Here is a 16,173-nt window from a genome sequence, read left to right on the forward strand (position 1 = left end):
TTGGGAACCCAAACTGGCTCAGCTCTGCTCTGCTCCCTGTGTGTGTGTGTGTGTGTGTGTGTGTGTGTGTGTGTGTGTGTGTGCTTATACACTCAGGTCTGGCTCCATCGCTGATGCGATCCAAGCCACACAGCTGCAGAGGCAGAGGTTAAAGCCAAGCCCACATTGATAGAAATGTTAAATTAAAATAATCTACGTCTGTCCACGTAATTAGATTTACTCTGACCAGAGGAAGGACGACGACAAACAAACGGAAGAACCATTTTGTGTTTGCTCCGTACAATCGTAATTAGAATCGGGCAGAATTCACGCTGGCACTGGAATGCCTTGAGAAGATGAATACTAGAAACACTTCCTACATTTATTTCTGAGCCAAATTATTTCAATCGCATTTCACATTTCGGATGCAATCAAGTGCGAAGCCAAGGTCGGGGTGTCCTTGTGACTGGGATAGGAACTCATCAGGAACGCTCTGTTCTGCATGAGAATTCCTCAAACAAGAAAGGCAAAGCTGTAATGCAAGTAATGCTAACGTAATCCCGGTGCAAGTTAAAGTAATGGCAGTGCAAGTCCTAACTTGTCTAGGATGTAACGGTGTTAATGACGTTCTGTGCCGTCTGAGGCGTGTTTCCTGATAAGTGGCAGAGAGGTTTAGCGCTGGTCCTGGAGCTGTGAGTCTGCTGCTGTAGACGATCAGAGAGGTTTAGCGCTGGTCCTGGAGCTGTGAGTCTGCTGCTGTAGACGATCAGAGAGGTTTAGCTCTGGTCCTGGAGCTGTGAGTCTGCTGCTGTAGACGATCAGAGAGGTTTAGCGCTGGTCCTGGAGCTGTGAGTCTGCTGCTGTAGACGATCAGAGAGGTTTAGCGCTGGTCCTGGAGCTGTGAGTCTGCTGCTGTAGACGATCAGAGAGGTTTAGCTCTGGTCCTGGAGCTGTGAGTCTGCTGCTGTAGACGATCAGAGAGGTTTAGCGCTGGTCCTGGAGCTGTGAGTCTGCTGCTGTAGACGATCAGCAGCTGCTCAACTGAGCCCAGGGTCACAGAGCCAGACACTGAGGAGGAGGAGAGATAGCTCTCCACACGTACGCACGGGCACACGCACACACACAGACAAGACAGACACACACACACGCACGCGTACACACACAGACACACACACACACACACACACAGACGCAGAATCACACACAGACGCGCACACACAGACACAGACACACACAGACACACAGACGCAGACACACACACACACACACACACAGACCCAGACAGACACACACAGACAGACAGACACACACACACACACACATACGCACGGGCACACACACACAGACGCACAGACACGCACGCATACGCACGGGCACACACAGACACACACACACACACACACACCACACACACCATCATAACAAACACACTAGAAGGGCTTTATTTTTTAAACTAGAAGGGTTTTAATGATTGTTCTTTTAAACAATGTATATACTGTACAATGTCACCTTCAAAGTGCTGTTTTAGCCTACCTCCAAATACTGACTATAGTGTTTATGTATCTATTATGTCAACTATTAAAAGATGTAGTCATTACAGACGGAGCTCGTGTATGAAAGCCGTCATCCATCTTATTCAATGTTTTGTTAAACGTTCTAGCATTCCATTCATAAAGAGCAATTTGCGGCGGCGTCGTCATGAATTTGCGCAGGCGGTGTCATCAATTAATAAAACACATGGTGACCAATCAATCAATCAATCAATCAATCAATCCATCAATCAATCAATCAAAGCTTTATTTGTATAGCCAGCCCAACTGGACAAAGCATCTCTCAGGGCTCTCCGTGGGCCTGGTGACGATGCTCTGTGTGTCACGGTGCGGCGTCCATGACACAGAGCATCGTCATCATCCACCACTTCAAACACAGCGGAGTAAAAAGCGAGAGGATGACTCAGATATGCTGATTCTGTGTCTGAAGTGTGTCTGTGTGTGTCTGAAGTGTGTCTGTGTGTCTGAAGTGTGTCTGTGTGTCTGAAGTGTGTCTGTGTGTCTGAGTGTCTGAAGTGTGTCTGTGTGTCTGAAGTGTGTCTGTGTGTCTGAAGTGTGTCTGAAGTGTGTCTGTGTGTCTGAAGTGTGTCTGTGTGTCTGAAGTGTGTCTGTGTGTCTGTGTGTCTGAAGTGTGTCTGAAGTGTGTCTGAAGTGTGTCTGAAGTGTGTCTGAAGTGTGTCTGAAGTGTGTCTGTGTGTCTGAAGTGTGTCTGTGTGTCTGAAGTGTGTCTGTGTGTCTGAAGTGTGTCTGTGTGTCTGAAGTGTGTCTGTGTGTCTGAAGTGTGTCTGTGTGTCTGAAGTGTGTCTGAAGTGTGTCTGTGTGTCTGAAGTGTGTCTGAAGTGTGTCTGTGTGTCTGAAGTGTGTCTGTGTCTGAAGTGTGTCTGTGTGTCTGAAGTGTGTCTGTGTGTCTGAAGTGTGTCTGTGTGTCTGAAGTGTGTCTGTGTGTCTGAAGTGTGTCTGAAGTGTGTCTGTGTGTCTGAAGTGTGTCTGTGTGTCTGTGTGTCTGAAGTGTGTCTGTGTGTCTGAAGTGTGTCTGAAGTGTGTCTGAAGTGTGTCTGTGTGTCTGAAGTGTGTCTGTGTGTCTGAAGTGTGTCTGAAGTGTGTCTGTGTGTCTGAAGTGTGTCTGTGTGTCTGTGTGTCTGAAGTGTGTCTGAAGTGTGTCTGTGTGTCTGAAGTGTGTCTGTGTGTCTGAAGTGTGTCTGTGTGTCTGAAGTGTGTCTGTGTGTCTGAAGTGTGTCTGTGTGTCTGAAGTGTGTCTGAAGTGTGTCTGAAGTGTGTCTGTGTGTCTGAAGTGTGTCTGTGTGTCTGAAGTGTGTCTGTGTGTCTGAAGTGTGTCTGTGTGTCTGAAGTGTGTCTGAAGTGTGTCTGAAGTGTGTCTGAAGTGTGTCTGAAGTGTGTCTGTGTGTCTGAAGTGTGTCTGAAGTGTGTCTGAAGTGTGTCTGTGTGTCTGAAGTGTGTCTGAAGTGTGTCTGTGTGTCTGAAGTGTGTCTGTGTGTCTGAAGTGTGTCTGTGTGTCTGTAGTGTGTCTGAAGTGTGTCTGTGTGTCTGAAGTGTGTCTGTGTGTCTGAAGTGTGTCTGTGTTCTGGGCTCCTGCTATCCCATCTGTTCAGCTGCACTTGGGGGGCTTGTTCAGAACCCAGCGACGAGGTAAATAGCACTGAAGCAAGATAGGTAGCCTCGCCAAAGCCTGATAAACGCTTCGTGTGATTGTGAATGTGTTTGGGGGTTTTGCGTGTCCGCACTTCGGCGTCCCAGAAGAGCGCTGGATACGATGGCTGCGTTTGAAAGGCAGCGAACACCTGATGCTTCCAGACAGCTGATTGGACTCAGTCCACCGGCGCTCGGAGCAGAACAAACAGTGATGGCGTGAATGAGACGCCAGGAGAACGTTGTTGTTCAGTCGCCTGGCTGCCTGGATCTGACTTTTTGAAATGAGATTTAGGGTCTGGAATGGCTCTGATCCAGAGTGACCTATCGACCTCGTCCCCATCTGACTCACTCAGCCCGGATTCACTTCCTGCGTCCGAATTGCAAATCGTAACATAGAATAAACTATCGTCTTTGTTTGAAACCAGCTTGACCGACCACTCAGCGTGTTCTTTGAAATCTAAACTAAACCAAGGAAGATCTTTCCTTTACAGCTTTCATGTCAGAAATGCGAAGCCATACTCACGGTCAGCGGGGGGGTAGTCTGCGGGCGCCACGGGCGCCGCTGGCTCGGCCACTTCCTCTGGCTTGGCCAATAAGGCGGCGGCAGCAGCGGCCGCGCCGTTCTGTTCCTGCCGGGCTTTTCTCACCAGCGCCGCCAGCGGATGGTCCGGGTCCATGACCTGCAGGGGCTGACATGACACGGCCCAGAGACAGGGTTACAGAGCAACGCCTCCCTCAGAAAAGACAGAGCAACACCTCCATCAGTCAACAAGACACAGAGCAGTAGGGCTGGGTATCGAGTCGAATTTCAAGAATCGATTCGATTCCGATTCACAAGATTCGGAATCGATTATCACGATTCGATTCGATTCAATATCGATTCGGTTAGTGTTACTAAAACCTGTTGTTTTTTTTGTTGTAACCTTAATTACATGACTGCCAAGTTATGCAACACATCAATACTAGGGCTGGGTATCGATACTGATTTCCAAAAATGAATGAATCATTGAATGAATGAATGAACTATTCATCCCTTCATTTATTCATTCATTCATTAAATAAAAGATCGATTTTGGGATTCTGAATCATTTGATTCAGAATCGATGAATGGATTTTTTAAACCCAGCCCTTCAGAGCGACACCTCCTCAGTCAACTACGGACACAGCTAAACCGTCTCTCCGTCTGTAGATTCAAACGCTACCGACACAGAATCTGATGAAATCTTGTGACATCCGAGATAATCAAATAGCTAGAAAGCCATTTAAACCTTTTCAAAGACAACCGCTGACTTGAAAGTCATAAAAGAAAGATGTTATTATCCTGATTCAGAAGAGAAGATGAAGAAAAGATCTATATTCTTCAAGGGCCGAGCCTTTTAAAATTAGCATAGAAAATCAGATAATTATGCTGGTTTATTTAAGAGCCTTTTATCTCTTCGTTTACCGTGCATAACTCAAATGAAACATGCAGATGAAACAGAGAATATTAAATTAAGAGATGGCAGAGAGAAAATGACCTGACGGTAACTCGTCATTAACCACCACCAATAGCACTTTGAAGTCAGAGCCAATTGTGCATGAGAATATTACTTAATGACACAGGTCCATTAACGCAATTAGCAAGTGTTTAAACCCCATAAAACATAGAATATGAGGCTTTAATAGACTAATGGTGGTTTGGGTTGACCAGGCGCAGCCCCTATGAGATGAGGGAGGGTGTTGGTCTCGTTTCTTACACTGTCTGACTGCCCTCCAAGAGAAAGAACACATTATATACATCCATATGTGTATCATTCTAGACTGTACACATGCTGCACGTATATAGTCCCGTGTTCTTACTCTTTTTTATGCTTATTACTGTCTGTCTGCCTGCCTGCCTGTCTGTCTGCCTGTCTGTCTGTCTGTCTGTCTGCCTGTCTGCCTGTCTGCCTGTCTGCCTGTCTGTCTGTCTGTCTGTCTGTCTGTCTGTCTGTCTGCCTGTCTGTCTGTCTGTGTCTGCCTGTCTGTCTGTCTGTCTGTCTGTCTGCCTGTCTGCCTGTCTGCCTGTCTGTCTGCCTGTCTGTCTGTCTGTCTGTCTGTTTGCCTGCCTGCCTGCCTGCCTGTCTGTCTGTCTGCCTGTCTGTCTGTCTGCCTGTCTGCCTGTCTGCCTGTCTGCCTGCCTGTCTGTCTGCCTGTCTGCCTGTCTCTCATAGGCAACTACTTAACTGAGAGAACAGGTGGATATCAAAGCAGACACCACCCCCACAGTAATGGACTCACTTATATAATCATCCAAGCGTTGAAGTGTGTATTGAGCGGATATAAGCAGTCAAAGCAATCTGCCATCTGCTAAATAAATGACTGTAAATAATAAATAAATAAAGAAGCAGCCGTTACCTTCATCAGCTCCTCCAGACGAGAGCTCTTCTTCGGGGCGAACAGGCTGGGATGGAGGTAGCTGCCGTCACCGTCATCGTCCGAATCATCCGACCGCGAATCTAGACAGGAACAGAGTATAAAGAGAGTGGAGTCTGTATACTGTTCTCGTTCTCTCTCTCTCTCTCTCTCTCTCTCTCTTCTCTCTCTCTCTCTCTCTCTCTATAAGTGACAGTAATGTACATACTGCACGGCATGCATGCATCCTGAATGACAGAGTCCCGACACCTGAGATGTATGTAGACGTAGCGATCATGGGCCCACGCCCGACGGCCACCCCCCACCCTCACTGTGCTCTGGTTTGTAAATGTAAAGTGATCGGTTGGATTATAACCTCAGAATGGCACAACTTTGGACGCTCAGTATGATGCTGGTGTTGCTACTACTCTTCAACCCGCAATCCTGTGCCCTTTACCAGACAGATCTGGCAACCATTTGCTAAATCCGGGACACAGTCCTCTCCCTACGGCGGCGCGCTCCACTAACCCTGCCCGCTACGCACGGAGGCCCGGCCGAGGCTCGACAAACGCCCAGTAACAGGAGGAGACGTGGAGGTATTAGAACAAGACGAAGAAGGTAAACCACCACTACCCTCTAGCATATTCACTAATGCACAATCAATCAGGAACAAAATGGATGAACTGCACACACAATGCTGATTTGATTGCTCTTCTAGAGGAGTGTGCGTGATTGTGTGTGAAACTTGGCTGGAGGAGAAGGTTCCGGACCAATAAATACAGCTGAAGGGTCTCAGCGTTTTCAGACGACAGGAGTGAGGACTCAGGGAAAGCAAGATGGTGGATTTGTATTTATAGACGTTCTCGCTGGCGCAGTAACATCGAAGTACATGAGCCTACTTGCAATCCTGATATTGACCTGCTGCCCATAGCAGCCTGATCATTTGACCTCCCTTGGGAGTTTCCCACTATTGTTATCACGTGTGTATATTCACCAAAGCCAATGTCAACACCGCAGCTGAGATTATTGCCAACTCTGCGACGAACTTGATGAGCAGGTATGCCGACGCGCCCGTCCTCATGGGCGATTTGAACAGCTGTCCTGCCCGCGCCCTGCCCGCGCCCTGCCCACGCCCTGCCCACGCGTCGCGATCGCACCTTCGGACCTAAGTTACGTCAATACTGATGCCGCTTATACAGCTCAACCAAATACCCCCCTCCTACCCCGAGACTGGTCGTGCTAGCTGACCGCTGTGTGCTCCTACCCTGAGACTGGCCCTGCTAGCTGACCCCTGTGCGCTCCTACCCTGAGACTGGCCCTGCTAGCTGACCCCTGTGCGCTCCTACCCTGAGACTGGCCCTGCTAGCTGACCGCTGTGTGCTCCTACCCTGAGACTGGTCCTGCTAGCTGACCGCTGTGTGCTCCTACCCTGAGACTGGCCCTGCTAGCTGACCGCTGTGTGCTCCTACCCTGAGACTGTTCCTGCTAGCTGACCGCTGTGTGCTCCTACCCTGAGACTGGCCCTGCTAGCTGACCGCTATGCGCTCCTACCCTGAGACTGGTCCTGCTTGTCGGCGGTGGAGGTGTAGCGGCCCTCCTTCATGGCGCGGAGGATGTGTTTGTAGTAAGGGTTCAGGTAGTGGTCGAAGCGGAGGAAGTCAAACTGGGAGTTCCCAGACTGCTTGGCTTTCAGGACGATTTCAAACTGCGCCCCCTGCTGGCACACGAAGTTGGCGGTGCGCTCGATGATGGCGTGGGTCTTGGTGGTCGCCGGCTGGAGAGAAGACAGGATAGCATTAGCATTAGGATTAGCATTAGCTAGCTAGCGTTAGCATTCAAAAGTGCCTTTTGTGATGTCACGGTGACCTTGACCTTTGACATTTGAATACCAAAATCGAATCCAATTAATCTAATTAAGTCCAACTGGACATTTGGCCAAATATGTACAAATTCTGTCAAGCCCTTCTTGAGATATTGTGTTCATCAGGCCAAAAACACATTTTGTGAGGTCACAGTGACCTTGAACTTTGACCTTTGACCCCCCACGTTCTAAGCAGTTCATCCTCGAGTGCCATTGAACATTTGTACCGAAGGGGAAGAAATTCCGTCAATGTGTTGCCGAGATATTGCATTAACAAACATCGGACGGACGGACGGACAGCCCGAAACCATAATGCCTCCGGCTAGGCTATAAAAACTAACACTATGCTTGAGGCACAAAAACAGGATGAATCACTTTAATAGGACAGCGGGGGGGAAATGAACTCAATTGGCTAATACTCTGGGACTAGAGAAAAGGACAAGATTATTGCTTTTCTTAAGACTCGGCCTAATAAGTTATGCTCAATAATACCAACCCACAGATTAGCAAAGTTTTATGTCTCACTGTCCCTGGTATTAATTTACAAAATGGATGAGAGAAGAAAATGAGTGGGACTAGATGTGTGACTGTACTTCCAATGATGAATCCTTCTCTTAAGAGATCCAGAGAGAACGGAGCAGCAATCTCCACAATAACACGCATCTCTCATCAAGATGGAAATCGTGAATTATGAATCAGACTTTTGGAGGCGGCAGCCCTGGGTATCACGTGGGGTAACTGGGCATCACGTGGGGTAACTGAGCCCTGGGCATCACGTGGGGTAACTGAGCCCTGGGCATCACATGGGGTAACTGGGCCCTGGGCATCACGTGGGGTAACTGGGCCCTGGGCATCACGTGGGGTAACTGGGCATCACGTGGGGTAACTGAGCCTTGGGCATCACGTGGGGTAACTGAGCCCTGGGCATCACGTGGGGTAACTGGGCATCACGTGGGGTAACTGAGCCCTGGGCATCACGTGGGGTAACTGGGTATCACGTGGGGTAACTGGGCATCACGTGGGGTAACTGGGCATCACGTGGGGTAACTGAGCCCTGGGCATCACGTGGGGTAACTGAGCCCTGGGCATCACGTGGGGTAACTCAGCCCTGGGTATCACGTGGGGTAACTGAGCCCTGGGCATCACGTGGGGTAACTGAGCCCTGGGCATCACGTGGGGTAACTATTACATTCTGAGCCTCCCAGGGCCGGGAGACAGATCTTCTAGCAACAAATAACCTGGCCGCCATTAGAGAAATGACGCCACGCGTTCTTCTGGACGCATGATGTACAGACGGAGCCCTCCTGCCCCCCCAACGCTGCAGGTCGTTCAACGCTCGGCCTGAAATCCACACCTCCTCGTAAAGCGGGGAAATCAGAAGTGAAGCTCCAGATAAATCATTCATGCCGGATGAAAGAATTTCAGCGGCTTTGACTAAACGGACGTTTAAAGACGGGGAGATTATCAAACCCCTGCACGGTCTCCCAATTGAGATCTCATAAGGACTTCCAGAAACGGACTTCCGCAGGTGGCATCGTGAGTGTGTGACCAGAATAACAGCGTGATTAAAGCACTGCTATGTAGCCTAACCTTGGCTCTACGAACTGGCTTCAAGGATAAAACGCCCACACATCCAAATACGCTGGTGACTCAATCTCAGCGTGCGCTCGCGCTTTGAACCCAGGCGTGGCCGCGCCTCGGCGGTGGGAGGAGCCTCAGATCCATGCTGCTTTTGGAAGTGCTGCAGCACAGCCAATCAGCAGTCTACAAAGATGCAGTTTTCACAGAGGAACGCCCCCTCACTGATCCCTCTCGATTTACCACAGCAACACTGAGATATTTAAATATCGACTAAAATATTACTGTGCAGCTACATTAAACAGTTCAAGAGTGTCGCGTGTCTTCAGAGTCACTTTGTATGGATGAAAGCCAGTGTGTGTGTGTGTGTGTGTGTGTGTGTGTGCGTGTGTGTGTGTGTGTGTGTGTGTGTGTGTGTGTGTGTGTGTGTGTGTGTGTGTGTGTGTGTGTGTGTGAGGCGCCAGATGAAAGGCAAGCGGAGGTCAGATGAGTTAGCAGCCCGGCTGTCCTGAGTAGCAGGGGTCAGACATTAAAACAGAAGCTCAGAGAGAGACTCACCAGCTCCACGTCGGGGGGGATGACCAGGCCTGGGGGCGCTACGAAGGGTTAGGGTTAGTCTCTCAGAGAGCGGACTCACCAGCTCCACGTCGGGGGGGATGACCAGGCCTGGGGGCGCTACGAAGGGCTCCTCGCTCTCCTCCGCTTCCACTTCCTCGGCTAGCGGGCGGGGCAGCGAGTCACAGAGAGAGAGAGAAACAGAACAACAAAGACAGATTCATCCCACAGATTCATCCCACAGATTCATCCCACAGATTCATCCCACAGTCACAAACAACCACTCGGTTCATCCCTTCTCTCATCCGGTCACACAGCCAGAGGCGTTTCACTTCCAGCGTTTCACCTCCCAGAGAGGTGACGGTCCCCTGTCCAACCCCCCCTCCACCCCCTCTCTTAGCCCCCCAGGGGTGAGATAACAGGCGGACATGTCAACTGGAAACTAGATTAAATCAGGGATACTCCGATCTGGATTTTGGGGGCCGATACCGATTGCCGATTATTTTCCTCAGGATCAACCGATAGCAGTTTATTTATTTTTTTAAAACAAACAAAAAAACGACTTCTCTTAGAAAACACCTCATCCAGACAAATTAAAACGGAAAAACGGAATTTGGGAAAGAATAAAACTCAATTCATAGGCTTGCCCCTCGGACGAGCCATCTATTTTTCTGTAGCCTAAGGTCGAGGTCATGTCTGTCATAATAACTTTTTATCACAATGAAACAAGTTATTTCCTGATCACCAGATGAGCGACCTGTATTTTACGGCAGCGTGTTATTTATTGACAGCTGGTTCGTTTAGGACCGAGGGAAGCAGCTAACTGGACTTATTAATGAGAAGCCAGATGGTCTCAACGTGGCAGTTTGCGCCGAGGAGAGTTGGAAGGTCATATTTGTCATGGAAAAAAGGTAAGAAACCGCACCTAATAATCAGGCTAATGCTATATTATTGTAACAGCGCAGTATTTAGTGTGCGTGTGTGTGTGGGGGGGGGTGAGTGTGTGTGTGTGTGTGTGTGCGTGTGTGTGTGTGTGGGGGGGGGGTGTGTGTGCGTGTGTGTGCGTGTATGTGCGTGCGTGTGTGTGTGTGTGTGTGCGTGCGTGTTCTTGCCTGTCTCCCTGTTGGCCTCCTCCTCCTCCGTGGGCTGGGAGGGGTCGTAGTAGTGAGTGTGTGTGTGTGTGTGTGTGTGTGTGTGTGTATGTGTGCGTGTGTGTGTGTGCGTGTGTGTGTGTTCTTGCCTGTCTCCCTGTTGGCCTCCTCCTCCTCCGTGGGCTGGGAGGGGTCGTAGTAGTCGGCGCTGTAGCGGAAGCCCACGGCGTTGTAGGTGCCTTCGTCTGCCAGAGCCTCACTCAGACGCTTGTACTCCTCCTCTGAGAGGAACGACAACAACACAGGATATAGTACCAGCACACCAAGGGGAATAAGTCTGCATTAACTCAGTATCAACACACCAAGGGGAATAAGTCTGCATTAACTCAGGATATAGTCTCAACACACCAAGAGGAATAAGTCTGCATTAACTCAGGATAGACTATCAACACACCAAGGGGAATAAGTCTGCATTAACTCAGTATCAACACACCAAGGGGAATAAGTCTGCATTAACTCAGTACCAACACACCAAGGGGAATAAGTCTGCATTAACTCAGTATCAACACACCAAGGGGAATAAGTCTGCATTAAAAAGATAAATTAGACGATAGATAAATCCCCCCTGTATTACAGCAGTAAGCACTCCATGTCAGGGACATTATTACGGAGGCCAAATCCACATTTAATGTGATCATTACTGTTCCCTCTGTCCAGAGGATGGATGAGTAGCTGCTGGAGTGAATAATGGGCACGCCGAGGGCAAATCAACGTGATGAGAGTAGAACAAATTACAGTTTAACTCAAGTTATACTGTCGATTTAGATAGGATGTCATATTTCACATGACAGCCAGATCTAAGATGTTCAATTAAATGGTAGCATAGTTAGGATTTCATGCAGTTAGCCAGTGGAATCAGTCATCATATATAGGCCTAGCAGTCTGATGATACCATGACCAGTAGCAAATGACAGGTTAAATGCTAATAAAACAATAAAATGACTTGACCATCATTCAGCCACTGATGGTATGAGCAAGCAGGGTACTAAATATTGAGCCCTGGACACAAACGGCCTCGTACACCAGGACCTGAATGCACTAAAATAAGTTCATAATAAACCACGGAATTCACTAAAAAAACGCTGTGTCAGTTTCTCTGGGATTATATTAGGTCTGAATGTGGAATGTGAATCAAAGATGGCAACATAGAACAGGCTTTAGTGAACATGCATTAGGCCTATTGCACTGATGGATGTGTTATTGAATAGCCTCAATGAAACGGCAGCCATGTTGGTTTGTCGTCTGCATTGAACGTTCCTCTCATTCTTCACTTTGGTTACTGAAATCTGACGGGAGCATCATCATCGCATTTCCTCGCTCCTTATTCTAACTTCCTGTCATCTGAAACGGATCTGAAACAGATGCTGGAATGGAGGGATGAGTCCCAGACGGATGAGTCCCAGACGGATGAGTCATTGGAATGCATCGACACAGTTCAATAAGTAACACAGCCTAGCCAGATTAACTTGAGGCAACAGTTCAATACAGAGAACACTATTTGTCTGAGCCATATTGCTGTGTGTGTGTGTGTGTGTGTGTGTGTGTCTGTCTGTGTGTGTGTGTGTGTGTGTGTGTGTGTGTCTGTCTGTGTGTGTGTGTGTGTGTGTGTCTGTGTGTGTGTGTGTGTGTGTGTGTGTCCCACCTTGCCTGGCCTCCTCCTCCAGAAGGTCAGAGTGCATAGCCAGGTACCTCTCCTCGTCACACAGAGCCTCGATCCTGGCCTCCTCCTCAGACAGCTGGTAGCTCCTATTCCACGAGCCCGCATCGTACTCAGAGAGGTCATGCAAGTGACCGCGCCCATCGTACCTGTAGGGCGAGGAGAGGGGTTAGAGGGGACAAAGTCAACCGATCGGTTAAAACAACATGGGCCTACTTACCACGGGGGGGGCGGTGGGGGTTACCCTAAAAGAGGTTTTAGCAACAGCAGAACAGAAGTGCTACCTCGGTCACATCAAGTCTGTCATCATGAGGGAGTACTATACTGCAACTGGGAAATCTGACTGCAATACTGATACAGCCTAGCATGAAGAACCTATCTGTGGTCTGGCAAGCTAGCTGACAGCACTTCAATCCTCTCTCAACAGTCCCTAAGGACCAGAAGCCCTGTGTCATCATGAACACGAAAAAGCAAAACAGAACAGAAAGAAAAACATCTCTCCTCTTACCTTGCAGGGTTCAACTTCCCCCCCTATAACACCCATCTTTCTTTTATATCTGTAAAAAAGGGGTACATCCACACAAACCCGCGCACATAAATACCTATCCGTAAGAACCCAAACGGACGATATTTTCCTGCGTTCGCCTCTGTTGAAGTTTTCTTCGTGGAAAGAGAGAAGGCGGGCGCTGGGGCCGGCCTTCGGGGCCCGGCGGGACCCCTTAGCCTACCTCGCTGGGGAAATAAGGTCTCCGTTACGTGATAGAGAGACACACACATGTACATTGGAAACAGGAGGACGGGGGGGCCGTGCGGTGGCATCCGTAGGAACACGGAGGTCCTTCATAGGGTTTCATGTCTTGGGTTGAAGTGCTGTGGGTTGAATACGATGTCCAAAAGACATGCTGAAAAGAAACTGGATTAAAGGACTATGCTCGTTTTTGACAACCTGGACCTTATTTACGACATATTATAAAAAGTTTGACTCACCCAGATCACTTTTGTGTTGTTCGGAGGCAGGTAGAAGAAATTTAAAATCCAGCGCGAGCCAGTATATCCATGTAATGGCGGCGCACGGGGCATAGGGAATGCAGTTTCTCAAAATCCATTTTCGGCCGCTAAACGGTTGTTTTCATCAATCACATTGCATGAATCGACAGTTGATATTCCTCTACGCGAGCCATTCTTTCGGTTGGTTTTCAAATACGTGGTCTGTAGCCACTGTAATATGATCTTTAGAAGCCTCTCCCCCACTTGCTCCAGCACGCATGCGCACAGGCCAGCGCGCAGCCTGCTATTCTCCGGCTCACGTTCTCTGCGCTACGATCGTAGTTGGTGCCGAGAATATTGTCGTCGTCATTCGTCAGCAACAATCCGATCGTAGCGCAGAGAATGTGAGGGAGCATAGCCAGTGTAAAGATCATATTACAGTGGCTACAGACCACGTATTTGAAAACCGAAAGAATGGCTCGCGTAGAGGAATATCAACTGTCGATTCATGCAATGTGATTGATGAAAACAACCGTTTAGCGGCCGAAAATGGATTTTTAGAAGCTGCATTCCCTTTGCCCCGTGCGCCGCCATTACATGGATATACTGGCTCGCGCTGGATTTTAAATGTCTTCTACCTGCCTCCGAACAACACAAAAGTGATCTGGGTGAGTCAAACTTCTTATAATATGTCGTAAATAAGGTCCAGGTTGTCAAAAACGAGCATAGTCCTTTAAGAGCACTATACAGACAGGCCTAGAGAAAGGGCGCGGAATATACCAGAACATTAACCATCGTATCCCATTCATACTTAGATTGAAACAACTAGAGGAAGTCCCTCCCACATGTCAAGACGCATACGCATCCATACTAGGACACTAGGGTTATACGCATCCATACTAGGACACTAGGGTTATACGCATCCATACTAGAACACTAGGGTTTGGCATCCATACTAGGACACTAGGGTTATACGCATCCATACTAGGACACTAGGGCTATACGCATCCATACTAGGACACTAGGGTTATACGCATCCATACTAGGACACTAGGGTTATACGCATCCATACTAGGACACTAGGGTTATACGCATCCATACTAGGACACTAGGGTTATACGCATCCATACTAGGACACTAGGGTTATACGCATCCATACTAGGACACTAGGGTTATACGCATCCATACTAGGACACTAGGGTTATACGCATCCATACTAGGACACTAGGGTTATACGCATACATACTAGGACACTAGGGTTATACGCATCCATACTAGGACACTAGGGCTATACGCATCCATACTAGGACACTAGGGTTATACGCATCCATACTAGGACACTAGGGTTTGGCACATGAGTAAGACAGTTTGATCAAGATTGAGAGGTGTCAGTCTCATAACAGTGGAGCACATTGCTTTTTTGACATGATCCTACAAGGCCACCGTACATTGAAGGCCCAATGCTATTCTCTGGTTACAATTACAAAACAATGACCAATTGTTTTATTTAGGTCACATTATCTAACATCCCAGACGGAGGGGGTCACTTCAGTTCACATTCAGAAGACATTAGCTGGACATTAACCTAAACTGGGTTGGGAAAAGAGAGTTAGTTATGAAAACAACCCTCTGAGTTTATTCAACAGACCTATCAATCAGGATGTCCTTGTCTCCCATCCACGGGATCAGATGTCTGTCGTGGTCGTGGAAGAGAGCCCTCTCGTCGTCCCGGAGGACCTTGCAGGCATAGCCGAACACCAGCAGGTCTGCGTCCTTCTCTCGGGCACTCGCATCCTTCCTCACCACCTTGTTGTGTTCCCTCTTTCCTAGGCCCCGCCGAAACATCCTAGATACTCAGCAGCTACTTGGATATATTATATATATATTATAATCGAGTAAATAGTCTTCTTTAAAGTCGTTTTGACTCATTTAGACAGCTAGGGAGTGTGTCGCAGGACTGGCTCGTTAGCTAACGCACTTCCGAAGCGTTGTTTCTTTCAAAGGCGGCCATCATGGAAAAGTATGCGAATGTGGTTTGTGAGTCAGATAAACAGATTCGACGGAATTCAAACGCGTCTACATATTATAATGCCCTTTTACACACAATAAATATACTGGATGTGTTTTGCTGTTTTTTGATGTGTGTGTCAATGTGTAAATATTTGATATAGATAAAGAGTATGTGCTTTTAATATTGATTCTCTTTTGTGTTGAATGTGCCAGTGTTTCAGCATGTGAGGGGGCCTTGTTTTATGCTGTTGTCTGTAGGGGGCGCTGCTTGAGCTCCAGTGACAGGAACAGGATCAACAAGCTGATCAAGAAGCTGATCAGTGATTGGTCTAATGTCTTAATCACTGGAAATCACAGTTAAGGATAGAATGAGAAGAAAGCTGAGGTGTGTGATGAATAATGTTGATCTTCCAATGCACTCTGTCTTCAGCGAGCTGAAGAGATCCTTTAGTAACAGACTTGCGATGCCTAGGTGCTGATAGATGTGTGAAGTCCTTTGTACCTGCTGCTGTGAACTTCTTTAATGAGCATCTTTGTCATGTCTGACTGTGCTCTCTATCGCCTGCATTGCCTTTAGACGGGCTCAGTGTTTGGGTTATTAATATTCCCAAACCAGAGGCCTAAATACTGTACTGAGGAAAACAAAAATGTAATTATTATAGTTACGGGTAGTGTATTGCAGTGTACTGCATTCAGGGATACTTAAATGTGTTCTTCTGTCTTCATAGTAGAAGTTAGTGTTTTTTCCAGAGAAGACAGATGCAGAGGTGAAAGGTGAAAGGCCCACATTGTGGGCGGTATATTTTTGCAGCGTTGGACAAC

The 16,173-nt window shown here is 48.1% G+C and overlaps 1 protein-coding gene across 1 annotated transcript in view; it reads right to left on the minus strand.

Annotated features, from left to right (window-relative positions):
• sfswap (splicing factor SWAP) overlaps positions 1–15,329 on the minus strand; it is a gene marked incomplete at its 3' end in the record, with an annotated part of 22,762 nt that extends 7,433 nt beyond the window's left edge. Inside the window, exons 1-7 of the mRNA XM_084460182.1 lie at positions 14,990–15,329; positions 12,340–12,503; positions 10,787–10,918; positions 9,629–9,708; positions 7,104–7,326; positions 5,556–5,656; positions 3,703–3,868 (exon numbers count right to left, since the gene is read on the minus strand). Coding sequence (XP_084316308.1) covers positions 3,703–3,868; positions 5,556–5,656; positions 7,104–7,326; positions 9,629–9,708; positions 10,787–10,918; positions 12,340–12,503; positions 14,990–15,186 — 1,063 coding nt within the window. The 5' untranslated portion in view covers positions 15,187–15,329. The remainder of the gene's footprint in view (positions 1–3,702; positions 3,869–5,555; positions 5,657–7,103; positions 7,327–9,628; positions 9,709–10,786; positions 10,919–12,339; positions 12,504–14,989) is intronic.
• Between the last annotated feature and the right edge of the window lie 844 nt (positions 15,330–16,173).

Source organism: Borostomias antarcticus (assembly GCF_949987555.1).
Source record: "Borostomias antarcticus genome assembly, chromosome: 30".
Lineage (NCBI taxonomy): Eukaryota > Metazoa > Chordata > Actinopteri > Stomiiformes > Stomiidae > Borostomias > Borostomias antarcticus.